At 38.7% G+C, this 23024-nt stretch overlaps 1 protein-coding gene across 4 annotated transcripts; it reads left to right on the top strand.

Annotated features, from left to right (window-relative positions):
• The first annotated feature begins 3615 nt into the window (after positions 1-3615).
• On the top strand, positions 3616-22760 carry lpin1a (lipin 1a). Of its 4 annotated transcripts, none has more exons than XM_040011413.1 (24): positions 3616-3808; positions 6411-6611; positions 6985-7080; positions 10458-10554; positions 10645-10870; positions 12348-12422; positions 12626-12718; positions 12880-12991; positions 13592-13766; positions 15209-15355; positions 15456-15549; positions 16025-16221; positions 16532-16625; positions 16778-16847; positions 17555-17641; positions 18022-18114; positions 18263-18327; positions 18432-18570; positions 18820-18968; positions 19105-19191; positions 19290-19442; positions 19696-19810; positions 19907-20010; positions 20132-22760. In XM_040011413.1, the coding sequence occupies exons 2-24, from the start codon at positions 6420-6422 to the stop codon at positions 20301-20303; spliced, it is 2832 nt and encodes a 943-aa protein (XP_039867347.1). In that variant the 5' UTR covers positions 3616-3808; positions 6411-6419; the 3' UTR covers positions 20304-22760. The 4 variants fall into 4 exon arrangements, with proteins under 4 accessions (XP_039867347.1, XP_039867346.1, XP_039867349.1 ...); XM_040011412.1 differs by having other exon boundaries at positions 3617-3808; positions 12877-12991; XM_040011415.1 differs by lacking the exon at positions 12626-12718 and having other exon boundaries at positions 3617-3808; positions 12877-12991.
• Positions 22761-23024: the final 264 nt, after the last annotated feature.

Genomic DNA, 23024 nt, shown 5'->3' with positions numbered 1-23024 from the left:
GTTTTCAGTCTTTTGAATATGTGGCTTTACAGCTGAAGGCTAATGTTTACAGGCCTCCCAAATACTGCACAGACTTTTTTAATGACCTCAGTGAACTGCTGTCTGTGATCTGTGTTGATTTTGACTGTGTAATTATTGCTGGGGATTTTAACATTCATGTGGACAACCCTCAGGACAAAGGGACTAAAGACCTGAGTAACACTCTGGGCAACTTTGGGCTGACTCAGCATGTAACAGAGGCCACACATAATAGAGGACACACTCTTGACCTACTGATCTCCAAAGGCCTGAGCATTTCAAAGGTTACTGTGTCTGATTTGGGCCTGTCTGATCATTACTGTGTTTTCTTTGAAAGTAAAATCTCAGCCCACACAAATATATCAACAACAGTGATCACAAAACGGTGTATAACTGAACACAGTAGTGCAATTTTTAACCAGGTCTTCCCATTAACACCTGACCTGTCCAGAGGGTCAGTCAATGAGCTCGTCAATAGCTTCAATGCTAACATGTTAAATGTAATGGACACTATTGCTCCCATTAAGGTGAAGGTTATCTCTGGAAGGAAAAAGTCTCCATGGAGAAACTCCACACTGGTGAAAAATGAAAAAAGAGAGTGTAGGAAAGCTGAGCGCAGATGGAGAAAAACAAACCTCCAGGTTCATTATGGCATTTATAAAGAGAAACTTCACAATTATAATTTACAACTGAGGAATGCAAGGAGGTCCTACTTCTCTGACATCATCACTAAAAACAGCCATAATGCTCGGGTCTTATTTTCTACAGTTGACAGACTAACAAACCCTCCTGTGTCAGTGGCAGCTGAACTTCATTCGACCATGGCCTGCAATGACTTTGCCAAATTCTTCACTGAAAAAATCCAAAAAATTAGACAAGCAATTGGTACATCAACAGCAGATCCAGGATATGTACTGTGTCCACCAAAAAACTGTTTAAACACCATGAAACAGTTTCAACCTATTAACAGCAAAGACCTGGAGGACATCTTAGGTCAACTGAACTCCTCCTCCTGCTGTTTAGATGTCCTGCCAACAAGTTTTTTCAAAAAGGTCTCAAAGACTATAGAGTCAGACCTGTTACAGATCGTCAACTTTTCTTTATTATCAGGTGTGTTTCCAGAATCACTAAAAACTGCTGTAATCAAACCTATACTGAAAAAGGACAATCTTGACAAGACACAAATGAACAACTACAGGCCAATCTCAAATCTCCCGTTTTTAAGTAAGATCATTGAAAAAGCAGTTTCTCAACAGCTCAATTACTTCTTAAAACAGAATAATTGCTACGATGCCTTCCAGTCAGGTTTTAGACAGAACCACAGCACTGAAACCGCTCTGACCAAAGTGTTCAATGACATATGTCTGAACACAGACAGTGGAAAAATGTCAGTCCTAGTTTTACTGGATCTCAGTGCAGCATTTGATACAGTTGACCACAACATATTACTCAAACGACTGGAGAACTGGACAGGTCTTTCAGGAACTGTACTAAACTGGTTCAAAACATACTTAGAAAACAGGAAATACTTTGTATCAATAGGTAACTTCACATCTGAGCAGACAAGTATCACATGTGGAGTTCCCCAAGGTTCCATCTTGGGACCCCTTCTGTTTAACATCTACATGCTCCCACTGGCACAGATTATAAACAACAACAAAATAAACTATCACAGCTATGCAGATGACACACAAATATATATCACAATGTCACCAGGAGACCGAGGCCCTGTACAGGCTCTTGGCAAATGCATTGAGGAAATCAATGACTGGTTGTGCCACAATTTTCTCCAGCTAAACAAAAACAAAACTGAGGTAATAGTCTTTGGCGCCAAAGAAAAACGATTACAGGTCACCAGAGAACTTCAATCTATACATCTAAAAACCACAAACCAGGCGAGAAATTTGGGTGTAGTGATGGATGCAGACCTAAACTTAGAAAAACACATTAAGACAATAACAAAGTCAGCTTACTATCACCTCAAGAATATATCAAGGATAAAAGATCTGATGTCTCAACAGGACCTGGAAAAACTAGTCCATGCATTCATCTTTAGTAGGCTTGATTACTGTAACAGCATCTTTACAGGTCTACCTAAAAAATCAGTCAGACAACTACAGCTCATTCAGAACTCTGCTGCTCGAGTCCTCACTAAGACCAAAAAAGTTGACCACATCAGTCCAGCTCTGAGGTCCTTACACTGGCTGCCTGTCCGTCAGAGGATAGACTTTAAAGTTCTGATGCTGGCCTATAAAGCTCTGAATGGTTTAGGACCAAAATACATCAATGACCTCCTGACCCAGTATGAACCATCCAGATCCCTCAGGTCATCTGGATCCGGTCTTTTATCAGTTCCCAGAGTCAGAACCAGACACGGAGAAGCTGCATTCAGCTTTTATGCTCCTTATATCTGGAACAAACTCCCAGAAAGCCTCAGATCAGCTGAAACACTCAGTTTATTTAAATCCAGGTTGAAGACTCACCTGTTCTCAGCTGCATTTGAATAAAGCACCAAATCCACACTTTAAGCTTAAATTTCAAAACTTACATTTAACTACTGATTTTATCTACTGTTCTGATTTTATCTGTTTTGATTTTATATACTGTTGTTTGTTTGTTTGTTTGTTTGTTTGTTAATTAGTTAGTTAGTTTATTTGCTTGTTTTAATCAATTTTAAATCATGCTTTTTATTTGTTCTTGTTTCTAATGTCTCTGTAAAGCACTTTGAATCACCTTGTTGTTGAATTGTGCTATACAAATAAATTTGCCTTGCCTTGCCTTGCCTAGTACGCTATCTATATATAATTATTAGAGGTATTATTTAATTACATTAGTATATAATATTGAAATGTATAATTCGGTTGTGCATTTGTGAAATCTTTTCAACGAGTTTTGAGGTCAAATGGTCCCTTTTCAACATAATTAATTACCTTTAGGGGCTTATGATAAGATTTAAAATTACTTTATTAATAAAGTTGTTGCATGTAATTTCTTTTTTTTTAAGAAGTATTAAAGCATAATGCAGGAATTAGAAAGTGTGAACAGTAAACACAAGCAGAGACAAAACAACAATATAGTCATAACTGATTTTTTCAGGGAACTGTTCAGCAAACATTGTGTGGCGTCATCGGTGCTCAGCCAATCGATCAGTCCGAGGTTGCAGCGCTGTGGTGGAGGGAGGAATATTTAATCCTCGTGGTGCGTTCCAGAGTAATTTGGAAGTGTCAATTTCCGAGTTTGCAGTCTTATTTTTCGTCTGGAACGACCAGCTCTGACTTCCAACCGGAGAAGTCGGAACAACCCCATTAATATCGAGTTAACAATCCGAGATGTCATAAATTAAACTGTAAAACTTGTAATCTGCACTGTCGTGCTCGCTAAATAAGCTTTAGGCGGAACACTGAGCAGTTTATGTGCACAAATGTGTGTTAAAAACAGTAAAAGTATTTTCCAGTATTATTAGTGGTGCATAAAAGACTGTACCTTGCTAAGAAGTAAAAACAAATCCTGTTTTTCCTGTTTTCCAGACTTTAATACTGGAGTGACGTCACTCCCGATTCATGCGTCCGATTTCCAAGGTAACTTGAACGCGGCATACGATTTAAAACGCATATCAGCCTCGAGCAGAGAAGCCACGATCAGATGTCAACAAAGCTGTAAGAGTGTGAATATTACCGATGATGTTTGTGCTGAGCACTGACACTTAACGCCGTAAAACAGTAGAGGACCCTTAGTGGAAAATTCGGAAGGAAGAAATATTCTGGAGGGAAGAGCGACGTCCATAAATAATGTAAGCAAAGACTACATTGCTTCTGTAGCATGCTGTGAGAAACATGTCATGGGGTTTAGGTATTTTTGAAGTACAGGTGTTATATATTGCTTGGGCTGTTTGAATGAAGACAGAGCCCTGATGCAGACTGCAGAGCCTCACCCCGTGTGCAGATGTTTACATGTCGCCACAGAGCCACACTACGACGTAATTATCAATCCCGTACTGTTGCAGCTTCTCTTCACATCCTGCATAAGAGAAATATCCACAATATTTGTGACAGTATTTGTTTATATATTTGTATATATGTATAATATATGCATCTGGTGGTGTGCGTTTTCAGACGGTATAGTGATTTAGTAAAGTGCTGTCTAATATATAGAGATCCCCCCCCCCCCCTCCCTTTTTTGTTTTATTTAGCTATCATTTGTCACAGACAGTAATCCCGGTGTGTCTGGCTGCTCCAGTCACATTAAATTGATTTAATTGGATAATCCTTCACATTATCATCTGTCTGTAAATCCCTCAATCTCTCTATTACCTCTCAGCTATCCTGTCCGTGTTTGGTGGCCACACTGTCTTTCCTGTGGTGAGAGGCCACTGATGTTTTATGTTTATAAATAAGCCTCAGCACACTATGTCACACACTGTGAATCCAACTCAGCGTTGCTGCTCACTTGTCCGAAAAAGAACAGCAGTGACTGAGATCAGGTTCTTGTAGCCTAACTGTTTTGTTTCTTGTGCTGCATGTCCATTTAATGACACATAATGACCCCTTGGGTGGACTCGTGATAGGTTATTACGTAATTGAGGCGCAGTGTGATTGGCTCTTTAACAGAAACGTCCTGGAGGACTGGGCATGGCTTTGGCCGTATGTGTGTGTGTGTGTGTGTGTGTGTGTGTGTGTGTGTGTGTGTGTGTGTGTGTGTGTGTGTGAGGGAGAGAAAGAGAGAGAGAGATTAACGGAGAGAGAGAGATGTGTTTGCGGGAGATTTCTGTTTACCGTGATGTCAGGTCTGTGGCATGAACATTGATGGACTCATATTCATGGTGTTGAAATAAATGGACAAGAGGTCCAGGGAGTCAGAGTTGGGTCAAGGGATCAAATAATTATTGCCTATCCCAATTGTAATGCTCGAAATTGCACCATAGAAACTGACATGTTGAAACAAACTACCAAAGGAAAAAGAACATATTTTCTCCCATGAGGTTATATGCAAATTTGTTCATTTGCAAAGTATGTCCGATAGCTATCACTACAGTTTCTATTCCACCCTATTATTTTCTTTCCATGTTAAAAGAAAGAATGTTGAATAAACATTTAGAACACATATTAATCATTTTGATTTCCATGAACAGCATTATGGGTTACTTTGTACGATATACAGATATCACTGAATTTAAGCCGCTTTCTACCACACTCCTCTGCAGAAGCAGAAAAAAGAAGGAAAGGTGCACAGCGTGTAGTCGTTATTCTAATAACAGTGTTGTGGTGTGTTGTGTTATTATTGTTGTGGCCTGGTTAGACCAAGGGTGTGATGATTGACTTATGTGGCTTTGATGAGCAGTGGAATAAAGCTAGGCCATTAGAACAAAAGATCCCCAATCTGTGATGTTCAATAATTGATGTGTGTTAATGAATCATCCTCATCATCAGCGTTCTTGCACAGTTTGCTGAAGCACGAAGCCATCTGCCGACTGGGCGTGCTGTAATGTTTGTGTATGTGACACTATCTTAGTCAGCACAAGCAGGTGACAGGTGGTTACAATTTTCTTGAACGTGTTTAAACCCATGTTACGCGTGCCTCACCGCCCTTTCGTAACCTTTTCCCGCTCTCCCTCTTGTTTCTGTATGCCTCTCACCAAAAGGGGATTTATATATTTTTAAACATTCTCTCTAAAAATATCTGGTTACAATTAACATTGACTATTACATAGTGGCTACTATTAATAAGCCATCATAGCTGTAGGGCCATTAGGTTGTACATTGCAAAGACAGTACAACAGAAGAAGGCTTATGAAATATCAACTTGTTTATTCATAAAAAATTAATAAGGCTGTTCAGTTCATAACAGATGGGTTGCTGTTCATTTCTCCCATTACTCACAACCATAAATCTTGGAGGACACTGGAGGCATTTCCCTGTCTGTGATGCGCTCACAAGAGCATGTTTGCCGTACTAGAGTAATGCCAGACATCCCTGATGGGATGTATATTTGCACTACAGAAAGGAAAATGCGCTGAGTTTATAATGCTGTCTTTTTTGGTGGGGGGGAAACCCACCCCCTCATTCTGTCTTTTTTGAAAAGCACAATGCTCTCATATACCAACTTTGGTCAAACCCACAAACATACCCCGCACTCAGAAGCACCACAAGAGTAGAGAAAAGAATGATGAAGCTGTTTTTGCTTGAGGTATCAGCAACCTGCCAGAAACCACTTGAGATTATGCAGTTAGCTGGCATGAGTTGGCACAAACTGGACTCAGTATATCAATAATGTGTCTTAATGTGTAATTATGTAACAAGTTGGCCTTGCATTGTGTTTTGACGTTAAAGACATGAAACGTGACTAAAACAGATGAATAATCTCCTATATTTCTTCTCTCACTCTCTATCTCCCAGTTGCAAACCATGAATTACGTGGGTCAGCTGGCGGGGCAGGTGTTTGTGCAGGTCAAGGAGCTGTACAGAGGGCTCAACCCTGCCACACTGTCTGGGTGTATAGATGTCATTGTGGTCCGGCAGCCAGATGGCTCCTTACAGTGCTCTCCGTTTCACGTCCGCTTTGGCAAGATGGGTGTGCTGCGGTCACGTGAGAAAGTGGTGAGATCATAGAGCGCTGTCTAACCTGCACTTGATAAAAATCTATTTTATATTTCACGACAGCTAAATGTAAATTTTAATATATGTAAATTTAATCTGCATTCATTTGTGCAGCGCTATAGTATATTTTTTGAACAAAAGAAACTAAAAGAGTGCATTATAACAGTATATTTAAAACAGGACTACAATCAGTAAAACTCGTGAGTCAGTATCTTAATGATAACATTAGGTTATAACAGATTATTATTATTTTTTTATAGCCTAAAGGTACTGCATTGGTCTTCTCAACCTTCCAGTATGGAGGTTGTCAGGAAATGCTAATGAAGTCTAAGGCATTAGTCTTAATCAATTCTTTTTCTGTTCTGTTCTGCAGGTGGACATAGAAATTAATGGAGAACCAGTGAGCTTACACATGAAGCTGGGAGAAAATGGAGAGGCTTTCTTTGTTAAAGAGACTGAGAACAAAATGGTGAGTAGTGATTGACAGGGTCATTACTCCTGAATCAATAAACACACACGAGAATAGCACAGAACATTACTCGCAGATATGAAGGTCATAAAGCCTGAGCTAATATACAAGAAGTGCTTGATTTATCACTGTGCTCCAACAGAGCTAAATTATTATTTGCCCTCTTAGGTAGTAGCGATTCTCACTGGTTTTACCACTCGCTGATTAATCTGCAACTACACGTTGTTGTTACTTTAATTGCCAAACTTAAATGTCTTCTCGTCCTGCCCTGACAAGCCCAGAGTAAGAAAAAAGATGTACCTTGACTCACTCGCGGCGTCAGTTTTACCACACAGCTTTAAGGAGTGTAAAATATACTTCAAAATTTCTTAATATTATGAGGTTTTCTATGAATTGAGTACCTTTTTTATTTACACGTGTATATAAAATATCCTAGTGTTGTCATACTTGGGGAAAAAAATCCAAGCATAGACCTTATCAACTTGTTTGTAGATAAGCAGCTAAACATTTTAGCATAACACTAGGCTCAATAACAAGGCACAACAAGTGCTTCTGTCCTCCTGTGGCATCTTCTTGGCAAACACGAGTTTAGCTTCCCAGAAATAAACCATCATGACAAGCAGAAAGCAGAGACAAACACTGGTCAGTCAGACACTAAACACACAGTCGACAGTCTGTCATTGTCTAACTTTGATATGTGGGTGGAGAAAAAGAAATTTGATTGAAATGAATGACTGATTCATATAGTGTCAATTCATAGCAACATTTGCCTAAAGGTGTTTTGTGTTGTTTTGGACCTGTAACTATGTTATACAGGGTGTTTTCTTACTTCCAACAATTAGCCAGGAGCAGGCAACGCTTTGTCATTTTCTTCCCATTTCAGCCAGGGAAACAAAGACATTTGTTTTTAAAGTCTAAAAGCTCTTATGAACATTTACGCAGTACAAAAGTGTCATGCGAGGACAGACAGACATTGACTATTGCCAGTGCCAGACACCAGTTTATTTGCTTCCAGGCAAATGGCAACAGATACAATGTTCAACTGATAAATTGGGGCATCTGTAATAGAAACGGCTCACATTATTCAACCATAGACTTTACCCACTGGTTTGCCTCAATCCCCTGAAGCTGAATTTATCTGTCAGATTTTAGCTTTTCATGTATTTGCAGCGCACATGCACATACACGTCACAGGAAACAGCATAATCTGGGAACATTCCCTTCTGTTTTGAAACCTGATTCTGTAACGCGATAGGTAACGTCTCATGGGAGGTAGGAGGGAGTATGGGAGTATTTGAGGTTGAGAGGTACTTCATGGAAGATCTATTGTAGTAAACAACATCTATCAGCAGTCACAATGTTACTCGTGAAGTGGTGAGTAACCAGGAGCTCGCGCTTTCCCCTGGCCAAGAATGAAAAGGAATATGTTGCAATCTGAGAGGTTCTAATTCCTTTTCTGAAGGATTACGTCCATCTAATGCTGCATCCATTACTTACTGTCCATCTTATAGAGAAGGAGCTATTAATAAATCAATACTATAATACCTCTTTCCACAACAGACAAGAAAATAATGGCTTTTAGTTTCAGTCCCACATAGAGTTATTTGCGAATTCGGTTTGACCATGTTTGTCTTATAGTTTTGGTCTCGACTTGAATCCTTTCCCTTAACATAACTCTCTCTCCAGAGAGTGGAAAACCACCGGAGACCTATTTATAGGTCTGCCATTTCACACACTGTATAGTCTGTTACACACAGACTGCCCTCGGAAATTACTGAGACATACTGTACATGTCATGAAAGAGGAGCAGTACAAGGACATAAAACCTCTAGCTGGTAATAGCACATTGGTAGCACAGCATGGTGTGTTTGCCACTCACATCAAGAGGTAAAAGAACAAGCATCATGGGAGCTTGCAGATTGTGTCAGTCTAAGTTGTCACATCTCAAGTCCAAATGTACACTCTGTACACTCTTCATCTGTGTTTCTCAAGGTGCAAAGTTTGCAGGGGTTTGTGCATGATCAAATAAATGCACAAAAATTGAGCCCAAAATTCTCATCTTCATGCTACAACATTAGAAATCTTTCAATACCAGTGCTTTAATAAAAGAAACATCTCCGATGATGTAACTTAATGACTTTGTGCCCTAAAGGGTGACACATAAAGAGAATTATTACCTTCTTTATCTTTATGGCATGTGCATTTAACAACCCTTTAATGCAAATATCACAGGTGTAAAACCAAAGTGTTGGAAAGATTTTTATTCAGTAATTGAAGTAATCTTATTTATTACATTGCATTTTGCAGCATATAAACAAATCGCTTTATAGTTGATCTTGTGTGGTTTAAGAACTCTATATTTGTGCACAAATGCTCTTTTTCTAAGGAAATTGTGGGAATAACACTTATAGTTCAGTGAGAAACTGAAATATCAACAGATTGGAGTGAAAAAACAAAAACAATTTAAATACTGGAACTACCGGTAAAACTGGCTTTAGAGCTGATATTTCCCTCTGAGTATAGAGCTCAGAGTAGATCTGTACTCAGTACTATCCCTTTTCCTCTCCAGTCTAAATGAATTGTGCTGTGTTGGACTGTGCAATGACACGTGAACTGCAAGGCATGTGTGAGTCTGCTCTGTTTGGATCATCCCTTTATCATGCCTCCGCCTCCCCCACTCTCTCTCTCTCTCTCTGTCTCTCTCTGCCTCTCTTTATTCTTCTGGCAGCCTCTTGGCAGTGCAACCCTGATGAGCAAATCTCTGTGATTTTGCTAATCTGAGCTCAAATTTTTACCAGATTATTTAGCTGGCTGTTTGGCAGTAGGAATGACCATATCTGTTGTTGCAATATTTCATTTTCCTTTAGAATAGAAAAATCAGCAGTCTGCAATATGGACTGCTATGACATTTTGACAGAGAACAAACATATTTGGCCTGATCATTACCTGCTATACTCAAGGCTTTTTCATCACCCCCAGCTGTAGAGAGGGTGATGGGACCTTAAAATGCTCCACTTTATTCTTGCATCTTGTCCTACATGATTGGATTCTCAATCTATTTTATATTACAACTGTTCTGAGGGCAATTTTTACTTGCTGTTGTGTAATAATTCTTAATAACTCCAGATATAAATGTCACAGAACCAAAGCAAATGGCTTAAACCAAAGAAGACAATTGCATCATTAAATGTATGAACAAAGAGTTCTCAATAAGGCAATAATAATAATTAAAAAACAAAACAAAAGTAGAAGCACTTTTCATGTCAGTATAAGCAGCTATTATAGATGCTGTGGTCTACACAAGAGATGGTACAGCAGAAAAGACTTGCGTCAAGTATTGCTAATTTCAGACCTTATCTCACTTTCCCTGGAAACAGGAAGTGGTTCCATCCTACCTGGCAACATCACCAATCATGTCAACAGGGCAGGAGTTAATGAAGTCACATCTGGCCAGGGGCAACTCTCGTCACCATGGTAGGCGCCGTTGGAAACAGCGATGTTAGAATTTGTGACAATTTGCATTTTCTTAAACAGTTTTTTATGATACTCTTTCCCATCATATAGACTCCATCTCATGCGGCCCGCTTCCTGTTCAGAATCTGGGACTGCAGCAAAGTGAAGGAGGGTTAACCAAGAAGAGGAGAAAGAGAAAGAAGAAGGCACGGCCAGAGGGAGGTGGAGGAGGCGCAGGACTGAGGAGAGAGGAAAGTGGAGAAGAGTTCTCAGATGATGAGGACATGTTCACTATTGACCTGAGCTCAGATGAGGAAATGGAGGGGGACAGCAGCAGGTGTGTGTGTGTGTGCGCAAGAGAAAGTCTGAATATGCTTGCATGTATGAAACAGAGAGGGAGAAAGAAAGAGAGGTTATTATACCTGCCAGCCTGGTATTTAACAGGGGAAAAAAACATTTGATGGTTGTCACAGTGTTGTTTGCGAAGCCGATGAACCACTGCCAATAATTCCTTAACTGTGTTAAGTGGAAAACCTGTGTGTGTTTGTGTGTGTGTGCTTACATTTTTCATGCATGGGTATGTGTTTAAGTGGCTGTTTGAACTGTCTAAAAGCTGGGTGTGTATTTATATCATTTAAATCACAGATTACATATATATATATTCATATCTGGGCCCACGTCCTCATTTTAGGTTTCACAGCGTTTTAGTAGATAAAGGTGAATGGCTTGGACGTGAATTGAACTGCGATTTGGGGAAGGCCTCGAAGGGGCCTGGTGGCGGCTCCCGGGCCAAGCAGATCCCCATGTACTAAATAGAAGTGAAGAAGTTAAAGAATTGAAGAGGGGATGGAGGGCGGGGCACGTAAACAAGAAGGAACTGCTTGTAGAACTGGGGGAACATATATAGATAAGAATCGGAAGGAGCATGTTTGGAGGTGTGGTCCCGCTCCTGAAATTCCAATACTTTATCTCCAATTAAAATATGTGTTGAAAAAGTACTTAATAAGAGAAGAATATAACACTGAAAACTTTAGAACACGTGCTTCATGAGGACTGCTGTGTCGGTGTAGTTTGATCAGATTTGAATGGCAATAACAAACAGCCCACCTGCTTTCAACAGATTCATATTCAAACATTGCTAGATTTTAATTTGTCTAAGCAAGTCCTGCACAGCTCAAAACAGTGAGAAGGCATCAGAAAAATCAATGTGGTGTGTTTATGTTGAAAACCAGGATCAATTTTCTCTCTAACCGGTGTTAAATGGAATTAAGGTTAGTTTCTGTTTAATAAATAAATAATTTTCTTAAGTGTTTAAAGAGAAGCAGTTGTATGTGTGTGTGCAGGTTTGTGCATGTTTGTGTTCATGTGTGAAGCCCTCTTGGAAACCAGCTCTGCTTCTTGGACTTGCTCCAAGGATTTGTCCGTTTCCCACAGTATGCGCACTGTCTCTTTGAAAGAATGGCTCACGGGGTCATCCTTACTGAAGGCATTCCAAGCCTTTTTTAGGAAGTTTGCCACATGATCCTGAAACCCTTAAAGACAAGCAAAAAAAGTGTGTGTGCTTCAAGTCATTCTCTAAATTGTACTTAATGAGTGTATTTCCTTGGCTGGTTTATGATATGCGGTCACAGTCAAACAGCCCACGACATTTCAATTTTCAACAAATAAAAAGACCATACCATAGTTCCTTGGATGTGATACGACTTGCATCGACGCACTGTTTACATAATAAATACCAGTGTCTGCACTAATGATGAAATAAAATGGTTGTGCACATGACTGACATCTCACTGGATGTGTGTATTTGTGATCAGACCTGTGTATGGTGATCAGGGATTGACTGCCAATGCCCACATTCTCCCCAGCACTGACTGGACTCATTCACAGAGGTATTTGGATGTAAGTGTGTGTCTGTCACACTGACAGACACACACTTGAATTCTTTAATAAACTCTTCTCATCAAATAGCATATTGCACATTTTAATATGTTTTTTTGTCCTCATGATAATTAGATGGAATCACTGTCTTTCATTCTCTCTTTTCTTCTCTTCTCCTTTTTTGTGTTCTTTTTGTCTTTTATTCTTTCTGTAGTAAATTGATTAAGAAGACTCTGTCCATTCCTCAGCCCTGTGGTCTATCCATCTCCTGTCCTCAGCAGTCCTCTCACTTCTCTTCCCCTACTAGGTATCACCTTAGATTCCACCCTCTCTGAACACTAAATATGAAATAATGCACTAATTTTCAAAATTTGCATAAAGAATGATACATTTTGTAACTTTGTAACTTTGAAACTGTGAAGTACCAGACAATCCAAAACAAATGTTTGACTTTAACTTTTCCAGTAGCCCAGACGATTCGCAGTCATCAACACCAAAGAGTGACTCAGAGCTAACAAATCCATCTAAGGACAACCCTGAGATGCTATGGACCTGGGGGGAGTTACCACAGGCTGCCCAGGTACATAACCACACATGGCTTTGCCTTTTGGGGATGGCAGCATTAAATCAACTGCATGGTCATAAAATACAATATATACATATAACTGTATGTTGTAGCTGTTTACTGTGTTATAACATGCAAAGAGTCAAGGTAAAATAAAGTGTGCAAACAATGAAAACTGTCCACCGCACCCATTATTAGCACTTCTCGTGCTGCTTTTTTTGTTTTTTCATGCTTCTCGCCTTTGGGTTGTGCTCCACAGTTGCTCCCTTTACTACTCACGCTGATCCACTTTGTGTATCAGTCGACACACAGCTTCATCAACATTAGGCTACACACTGTTAGTTTCTTGGAGGACTACACTAAAGTATGTCTGCATAGGTTGCACACCCAAAGTCAAACAAATGGACACAAATGTGCTGATTATGAACTGAACTGATTATGAACTGATTCCACCTGCTGATCAGAACCAACAAAGCCATATCTATTTTATAAGTAATGTTAAGACTTCAGCCTGTATGAGTGGAGAAAATGAAACATGACTAAGGGGTGGGGTTAATAAAATGTATGTAAGAAAGCAAATATTGTCTGAACTGACTGTCTGTTGTTCTTTTACAGCCATCTTTCCTGACCGCCCACCAGAAGCAGGATTCTGCCGCTGTTGTCTCCATACCGGTGTCTTCTAGCACTCACTTCCGAGCCATCAGTGACACGGGAACTCCGTGCAGTCCAGTGCCACCACTGGACAAAGACACAGAGGAAAACAGAAATGGACACATTGTCAGAGAACAAGGTAGAATAAAACTTTGCACTGAATGTACAAATATCTTTTTTTTTTCTTTTTTTTTTTAAATAGAAATTTTATTGTCATGTTTGTGCAGAAGCTTCTTCTTCACGTCTGTGTTTTATGTCTCCTGGCATTTAGTTCTTGGGCTGATTTGACAGCTCATCAGTCAGTTATTGTATACTGTATATGGTTCACTTTATCATATATGACCTCTTTTGCCTCCCTTTATGGGGGGGGGGGGTCATAAGAAAGATCGATGAGACCCAGTATGAATAGCCTCCATCTCCAATGATGAAACATTTGTTTATTTTTACAACAGTTCAACCTGAACCTAACCTCTTCAGACCGACTTAAGCTACTGTCAGTTTTGACACATTTCATTGAACTTACCCATCAACTGCCAAAGAGAAAATGTTCACATTATGAGCCAACCGGCATTAACTTGAACAAAATACCACCAGTCAGCATATTTCATGAAAAGGCACCAAGTGTTATTAGAGAAAGGATAACAAGGATTACATTAAGCTTCCAAAGAATCAGCTATATCATGAGAACCAGCTCAAACTCGCAGTACATTTGTAGTGAAGCAATGTGACAAAACACATTTGAATCTGGTTCTTTCCAGTGTAGCTTTAACACAGATAAATGTTCAACTTTGGAAAAATCTGCAAAATTCAGAAACTACTTTTGTTAAAGCATAAAGCATATGCTTTCCAAAATCAGAGAACAATTAAGTTTGAATTGCTGCAAATGTAACAGTTTAATGTGCGATTTTACAATTATGTAAAATGTAAAGGGGCTTGAAAATCTTCTGAATCCATTGTAAAAACTAAGAAAGAGATATGCTCATTCGGCAGCTCGTTCTCATAAATATAGATTAAGAATAAAATGCTTTAGTCTCATATTTCATTTAGATGATAAGATTCTTTAGATTCTTAACCAATAAAGTGTTTTCTTAAATGCTTGTTTTCAAGAACTCTGTTAGATCGTGAAGTTTCAATAGGAATGAGAGTTTTAATATCTTCTTATATCCAGTCCCCCAACTGCCCACGACACGTCTTCGATCTCTAATGGCCAGGTCCATTTTAGCCGGTCAAACAAGCCTTAAAAACATTCTCTTTTATCAGCCTCATCTAGGTTTACCTTGGACTCCAGGCTTTCCTGCATTCAGTCACTTTGCCTGGAGGTCTCTGAATAGTGAGCTTCAAGCTTTAAGAATGCCAATAGTGACCTTCCACCCTTCTATCTTTGACCAGTCAGCCTAAATCCTCTCACCTTCAAGGCTGGGAAAAAGTCTGGACAGTATTCTGTAATGCCCTTTTATCATCCTTGAAAAGAAAAAACACATTGGGCTATAAATTTACAAATGTACAAATATCTAAAAGCAGGATAAATTTGCACAGCGTCACATTAAAATGCTTTGAGAAATGCTGTGTTTTTTCCTTTAGAGAGAGAAGTGAAAAGTGTTGGGCCGTCATATGTACAGATGGAGAGTTTGACAACATGCTCAGTGTCTCAAAGAATTCTTCCTGATCATTTGGAAGATAGCAGGAATAGTCCCATCAAAAGGACTGATTCACCATCCAAGAGGAAAGGTACTGTTTGAGTTTTCTGCTCGTAAACAAAGGATATCTTGATCTCAGTGTGTCTAAATTTCTGTTTCCTCTTTTATGCACTGATAAATGTCTCTTCTAGAAAAGAGAAGTCAACACCTGGGTGCTGATGGTATTTACCTGGATGACATTACAGAACTGGAGCCTGAAGTAGCTGCTCTTTACTTTCCTAAAACGTATGTACAGCATGTGTTGTAGCACCCTCTGGTGGCCATATTAGGGATCACAGTATTTCTTTCCACTGACACACAGAGCACAGAATACTTTATGGATGATCTTTGTATAACATTAGGGTTTTTTTTCGATAACTAAGCACTTGCTTCACTGTAAGTGCTTATAATAGCAGATTATTTGAACTTGATAGCATGAAGAAGATTAATGAGGTAGCTAGGTTACGAGAAAGAAGGAGACCTTCTTTCAGTTGTATTTTTGTCACCACATGGTAACAGCCATTGAACTTCTTTATAACTAAGAGAAGACAGATATTCCTCCTCTCAAGGTCTTCAAAAACTCCAATTTCCAAAACTGAATTTAGCCTTGAAGAACTTGAAGTGTACTAAATACATTTTAGACCATTGTTTACATAGTATATGGCATGATAGTATGAAGAATTACTGTGTGGTCCATGTGTGTGTATTTTTCCCTCCACAGTGATGGAGGCAGCAGCTCGATGAAGGGGGACACTGAGATGATGGTGGGTGTGCGGAGCGCTAACCAATCCCCACAGTCAGTCGGCAGCAGCGGGGTGGACAGTGGCGTGGACAGTTTGGTGGATCAAGTGTGTGATCTACCTCATGTTGCTATCTCTTTGTGTGGAGGACTCACTGATAACAGGGAGATTACAAAAGGTGGGACAGGGAATGATGATGTTGGATAATAATAGTGAAATAATGTGCATGAAATATTTGCAGTTATCGAGATAAAGCTTATATGAAAGAAATTAAAAACAACATATTATATTTTTTAATTTGAAAACTTTAACAATATTCATAAATAATGTTGCAGGTCTGTTCGCGTTTTACATATTTTAAACAGAAATAAATTGATTTTTAAGATTTCACACAGTTAGACAAAAATAAGTTATTATATGAAAAAACTATCTTATCAATCAGATCTTTTTTTCTCATTTGTTCTTGCCTCTGTCTGTTCCTGCTACAGAGCAATTCAATGAGAAGGCTGTTTCCTACCAACAGTTCTCTGAAAACCCTTCTATTATTGATGACCCTAACCTTGTGGTCAAGATAGGAAGCAAGTATGTACTTCTACTGCTCTTTATTTGAACTGAGCGTCTGACATATACAAGCTTTTTTTTTTTTTTTTTGCTAATATGTAAGCTATCCTTTGCCAGTAGATGTCTTTAAGAATGAAGGGGTGCATAATAGCTTCCTCTGTCACCTGTTGTAGGTACTACAACTGGAACACAGCTGCTCCTGTCATGCTGGCCATGCAGGTCTACCAGAAACCACTGCCACAGGTAAGACCACCACAGTGATACACAAGTATTTACTCCTGATTCTTTCCATTCGACATGAATGCCACAAATTCTGCCCTCTCAAAAACTGTGAAGACGGACCGTTACGTTTTGTTGTATTTAATCAATAAAATGTGTAAATGAAGAGTTTTGTTTTTTGTCTGAAACAATGTGTAAAGTCACATTTTGCTTTGATGAATATACATTACTTTGGCTACTATCTACTGTTGTATTCAATATTGTTATTTGTTATATGGTGTGTTTGTTGTGTTGCAATGTTATGGACCACCTTTACTCCAGAGCATTTCTGGCATTTTACAATTTATTCTTAATCTGTTTTGTTTTTTTTCACTCTGGTTCACTATTGCTGTTTGCCAGCCACCTCTCATTAATACAACAAAATAACACCAACTGAAATGTGTTCACACTCATTCCTTGTTTCAATAATCAATATTTCAAAACTAAGTGAAGATTTAAATGTTTTCACTTTATCCCAAGTGAACAAAACTTACATGCTACCGATCAAAATTACTCGACACATGGGAGAGCTTATAGCATATTTGCCAGTCCTATATCACACTGAACTGTTGTGGTAAATTCATTGACCTAACACTTGATTAATGTCATGTCTTTGTCCCCCTTCTTATTTTTCCCTTTTATTTAAATCCATTCTTTCTTTCACCATCCACCCGATGTTTATATTTACCAAGTGTTGGTGTTTGAGTTATGTGTTTTCTGCTTTTGGCTTCTTCTCATACTGCCTCCCTGGTCTGTTTGGCTCCAGTCCTTCCCAGCCTGTATGATGTTTTCTGGCTTTGCTTATGTGTTGGTCGGGGCATGACTTTATCTGCCTGCTTTGTTGCTTTATCATTGTTACCCTTTCCGTCAGCCTCTCTTTTTCCCCATATTTTCACTTGAGTCCAACCATGAACATCATCTTCCTTTTCATTTAATCTAGCATCTGCTATTTTTCTATTAGCATGTCTTATTGTTTTCAATTCTAATTGTTTTACAAGCAAGTTAGCTGGAGTTTAGTGTGGTTTGAAATGTGGTGTTTGTCATATTTTACTTTGCCTTTTAGATTTTCTTTTTGTGCTTTCTTGTGCTCTCTCTTTTTTGTCAGCTTTAAGTTACATTTTCGGTCAGTTTTGAGTTGTATATGCATGATTGTCTCCAGGCATCGGTGGAGAACATTATGAAGGACAAGATGCCAAAGAAAGGAGGACGCTGGTGGTTCTCGTGGAGAAGCAGGAACAATGACTATAAGTCAGTAAGTGCACAGATAGATATGCAGATGATGAACTTGTTTATCTACGATTCACCATATCATTTACTGGACATTAGGAAGAACGGGGAAAGGATCAGTCAAATTTCTTCCTTGGGTCATACATGTGACCTTTGACCTTTTTGTTCCTCAGGAATCAGTGACAGAAGCAGCTGGAGACCAAGACGAGACTTCCATAACAATGGCCCCAGTAAACAGGTGACGTTAGATTTAAAACTGTGTATTTTTCTCTCCGCACATATTGACATATTTTTTCCTACTTGTTTAATCTTATATGAGCATTTTTATCTTGTATAATTCAGGCTGAAGGATGAATCATCCTCAAGTGATGAAGACCACAAATCATCCAGTCAGATATCAGGAGTCTTTCAGTCAGAGCCCCTTGAGAGTTCTGGTGGCATTTGTTACAAGAAGACTCTTCGGCTCACGTCAGAGCAACTGGTACAGTGTTTGTTTCTACACTTGCTTTTATTGACATAAACAGGAATACAAATGACCTTATTTAAGATATTTTGCTCATGTGGTTCACTACTTATAGAAGAAATCTGTACAGTAACAAACAATAATACACTGTCTTTAATAAGACCATCTCAAAGTTTAAATTACTTAGCAGTCGAGGCAAAGTGAAAATAGAAATACGTCCAAAACCTCAAGAAAACTTCTCAACCTTCCTCATCTGTGTGTTTACAGGCTAGCCTGCAGCTAAGGGAGGGTCCTAATGAAGTGGTGTTCAGCGTGACCACTCAGTATCAAGGCACGTGCCGATGTCATGGCACAATCTATCTTTGGAGCTGGGATGACAAGATAGTCATCTCCGATATAGATGGAACCATTACAAGGTGTGAAATAACACTTAGTGGCCTACATCCTGTTCAGTTCTATCATATTACCAGCAGGAGTCAGACTTTACACAGTTTTTGGGTTCAAAGGGACAGCTTTATTCTGTGACGCTGTCTGTCTTACGTTACGCTGTAGATCAGACACTCTGGGCCACATCCTCCCTACACTGGGTAAAGACTGGACACACCAGGGTATCGCACGGCTCTACCACAGAGTCAGCCTGTGAGTGCTGCTTATTGTCCTCCAGCTAAAATACAATATGTTGGGGTGAAGCACAATGCTATGTTTCTGTCTCTCATATTTTCTTTTGTTTGTTACAGAAATGGATATAAATTCATGTACTGTTCTGCAAGGGCCATTGGCATGGCTGACATGACAAGAGGTTACCTCCACTGGGTCAATGAAAGGGGAACCATGCTGCCAATGGGCCCAGTGCTGCTCAGCCCAAGCAGTCTTTTTTCTGCCTTGCACAGGTCAGATATACAGCAAGGGGTAGAAAAATTCTACTCTAGATTATTTTTGGCCATTAACACAAAACCTAAAATATTTAGTTGCAGGTAATAATAGGTAACCTTTATTGTTTTTGCATATTTAAACTACGGCAAAAGTATTTACTCTGGCAAGTTAGTGGTTATTACTTAGATGTACCCTTTGAAAAAAGTTAGCTGAGGCAGATTTACAATGAGGACAAAAATAAAAGAATGTTCAACATTATGTTGTGTTTAGGGAGGTGATTGAGAAGAAGCCCGAGAAGTTTAAGATCGAGTGTCTCACAGACATCAAGCACCTTTTCTACCCAAACACTGAACCATTCTACGCTGCTTTTGGCAACAGAGCTACGGTGAGAATACTGTGCTGACATCCACAGTGTGGATTACTCGCTCGTATTTTGGCCTCAGTGATTTTTAAAGCACGCTGGTTGTTTGTGTTATTTCAGGATGTCTATTCCTATAAGGAGGTGGGCGTTCCACTCAACAGGATTTTCACTGTCAATCCTAAGGGGGAGCTGGTGCAGGAGCATGCTAAAACAAATATTTCCTCGTAAGCTATATGCCTAGTTGCTTTTTGATTTTCATCAGTCCCATGTGCATGGCGATGTTTTGATGTCTGCATTCTGCCTTCCAACAGGAAAAATGACAAAAGTCTTGTGTTTCTTTCTCAGCTATGGCCGTTTGTGTGATATGGTGGATCATGTCTTTCCGGTCTTTATGCAAAGTGAGGAAGCAGACTTCGCTCACTCTGATGCTTTTGACCAATGCAATTACTGGAACAAAGTACTTCCTGAAGGCACTATTGAGGGAGAGGAAGACCCACAGCCAGCCAAGATGAGCTGAAGAAACTGCTGAATCTAGCATGAAGCAGCTTTAGCATAAATGTGAAGATGAATGGAAGCCATCAAGCTTTTCCTAATATGGTAAATCAAGATGGCTCCTTAACTCACAGGTGATACTTAAAAAAATAACTGAGTACCAATTCAAAGGAAATGAATGTTTTTTCTACAGTAAACACAAAGAAACAAGCTGTGCTAACATTTAGGAGTGATAACGAAAGTAGTCAGGGAGACGGAGATAAAAGCAGAGGACTAAAAATGACAACCTTAGGATCAATTGCTAATGAGACTGCTGAGTGAAAAACAAAGCAAGAAAAGAGATTTAAAAAACAAACAAACAAAAAAAGCAAAACCAAAATAATTCTGTGATGAAATTCAGCAGCTGGTTGGGAATTAAACTAACTCACATTTGCAAGTGTTCTGACTCTAATGCATGCACATAGTAAACCTTGCAAACAGCATGAGTATAATATTTCTTTAGATTTTTTGTTATGCTACAAAATGTTTCTCAAAACATGTTTGTTGGTTCTCTAAAGGCACCAAGGCAGAACTAACTGATTCCTTCGACTGGTTACCATTCTTGCCTTTAACCTACACCCATCATGTATATTCCAAAGGATAACAATTAGTAAATCAACTATTTCAACTATTGCCTAAATAGCAGACAATAAAACATAAATTGCCAATTTAGTTCAGCTTTTGAAATGCTAGATGGGCCCTTTGCTGCGGTTTCTGTTCTGCTCGTAGCATGCAGTATTAGTTGTACTTAGACTACAACTTTAAATAAGATTCTACCTAGCTATGTGGCTAAAGGTTGTCTTCTGACCTCAAGTACAGTGGACATTTTGCACCAGAAAATGCAGACTATATATGGTAAAACCATCCAGAGCATGCAAAAATAGCACAAATAGGGTATGCAAAAATCTCCTGTGCCAAACTCCTTTGCAAAGTAAAGCTAAGCGTGTGGTCTTTTGACCGTGCTACTGTGAAACATGTGGCCATGGCACATATTATAGTCTTCAGTGACTATATTCAAGACAAGTGCAAGACAATGCAATGAAATTCTGTCTGTTTCTATCTATTGTTTTTAAATGTACAAAAAAGGACATTCTGTGATATCGTACAATGTAATATACAAATCTCTCTACTCATTCGAATAACTAATGCCCATCAATGCAATTGCTTCATAAGCTAATTTAACACTAAGTATATTTTCAGTTTTGTAATGCAATATGATATATTGCACAGGTTAGTGTACTTCATGTAAAGCACTTATCTGTCCTGCAGAGGGAAAGTAAAGGAAGAGTATTCAGATTCTGTAAAGTTTTTGTATGAAACATGCCTATTTTTTGTAGTTTGTACATACGGGGTTTTTTTTGTCTGTTATCAGACGTTTGTATTTTCATCACTTATCTAATAACATCCACTAAACAACTTTTATGCCTAATGTAAACCTCTCTTTTAATTTATATTACTTAAAATGGGAAAACCACTGCGTATGGTGTTAACATAATTTTTGTGACCGTACTATGATACAAGTTCTTGTGAATCAGTAAATTGTCTAAAATACCTTGATGCTGGTGCTCATTCAAATATTCACACCCATTTTAAGGCCTCAAGGCAAATCTCTTTTTAAGTCAACTAAGAGGTGCCATTTTCATCACGCAACCACTGAAGCAATAAATCAACACCCAGTTGTTTTAGTGCTGCCTGTGGTTTGAGGCGTTAATGGCAACCAAGATAAAACCTCAACTATTTACAAAAAGAGATATGTTTCCACTGCCTAACTGGTTTTAAATCGCATAAAGATTTATTCCCAGAGTACTTCATTAGATTTTTAGTTTGAAATTAACAAGTATATTTTTAGTACACAAGTATTTGTTCATGTGTCTTGTACTGAAATACCAGAATGCCAGAAACAAATCTGACTGATTGTGATTCACCTGGTTATACTGTCACTGTTTGTACATATAACAGATACTCTGTGTATTGTGATTAACTTAAAAGAAAGTCAGGAATTTATTTTTTATTTAACGAAAAACTGTCTTTGGGAAGTCCAGTGTAATTTGTGCCAGAGGAAAAAGATGCTCAGAACGCATGCTCTTAAGTAATGACTGTTGTGTTGTCGCCTGATCTTTTGAGGAGGCATGTTGCTCTGAAAAAGAAGAAAAAAAGGAGATGAGATCATTGTGTCAAAATTCAAATTTTGCTTTCGGCATTTTTAAAGAAAATCCCATTTGGTGATTGCTAATTTCTTTCTGTGAAAGATTCATTCAAACTGTTGACTAGTTTTCACTCTGACTCTGTGTTGATTTAGATGATTACTTTGCTGCTTCCCATGTAAATGTTATGTTTTTGGCTCTAAGCAACAGGCCACCAGTATCCAGTGCAAACCATTGTTAACATTGTAATTCAATCTGTACAATGGACACATCTTTAATAAACTTAAAGTTAATATTGATTTTGTGTTACACTTTTTTGACTCTGCATGCAGTGCTTGATTGTTTTCTTGCGTAAGTTCCTAATTCTTCCTTTAACCTCAGAAATTTGCCTATAGGCTCCTCATAATACTTTCTTTAAATTTGTACTTTTTCTTTTATTGAACTGTTTTTGGTTCTATATTATAATATACTAATTTTGAGAGGCAGAGCTCATGAGTGTGCTGCAGTAAAATAAAAGTTATTCTACCACAGACGGGAAGTGTTTAATCTTTGTAGTTTTGTTA

This window comes from Simochromis diagramma, unplaced genomic scaffold, assembly GCF_900408965.1.
Source record: "Simochromis diagramma unplaced genomic scaffold, fSimDia1.1 OVJJ01000603.1, whole genome shotgun sequence".
NCBI lineage: Eukaryota > Metazoa > Chordata > Actinopteri > Cichliformes > Cichlidae > Simochromis > Simochromis diagramma.
This window is presented reverse-complemented; position numbering and strand designations above follow the sequence as displayed.

Coding starts and splice junctions, on each gene's coding strand:
- lpin1a (XM_040011412.1), top strand. CDS start 6,420: ATGAATTACGTGGGTCAGCTGGCGGGGCAGGTGTTTGTGCAGGTCAAG. Junction 18,115..18,262: donor GGAACAATGACTATAAGTCA/GTAAGTGCACAG, acceptor TTTGTTCCTCAG/GAATCAGTGACAGAAGCAGC. Junction 20,011..20,131: donor GCTAAAACAAATATTTCCTC/GTAAGCTATATG, acceptor TTTCTTTCTCAG/CTATGGCCGTTTGTGTGATA.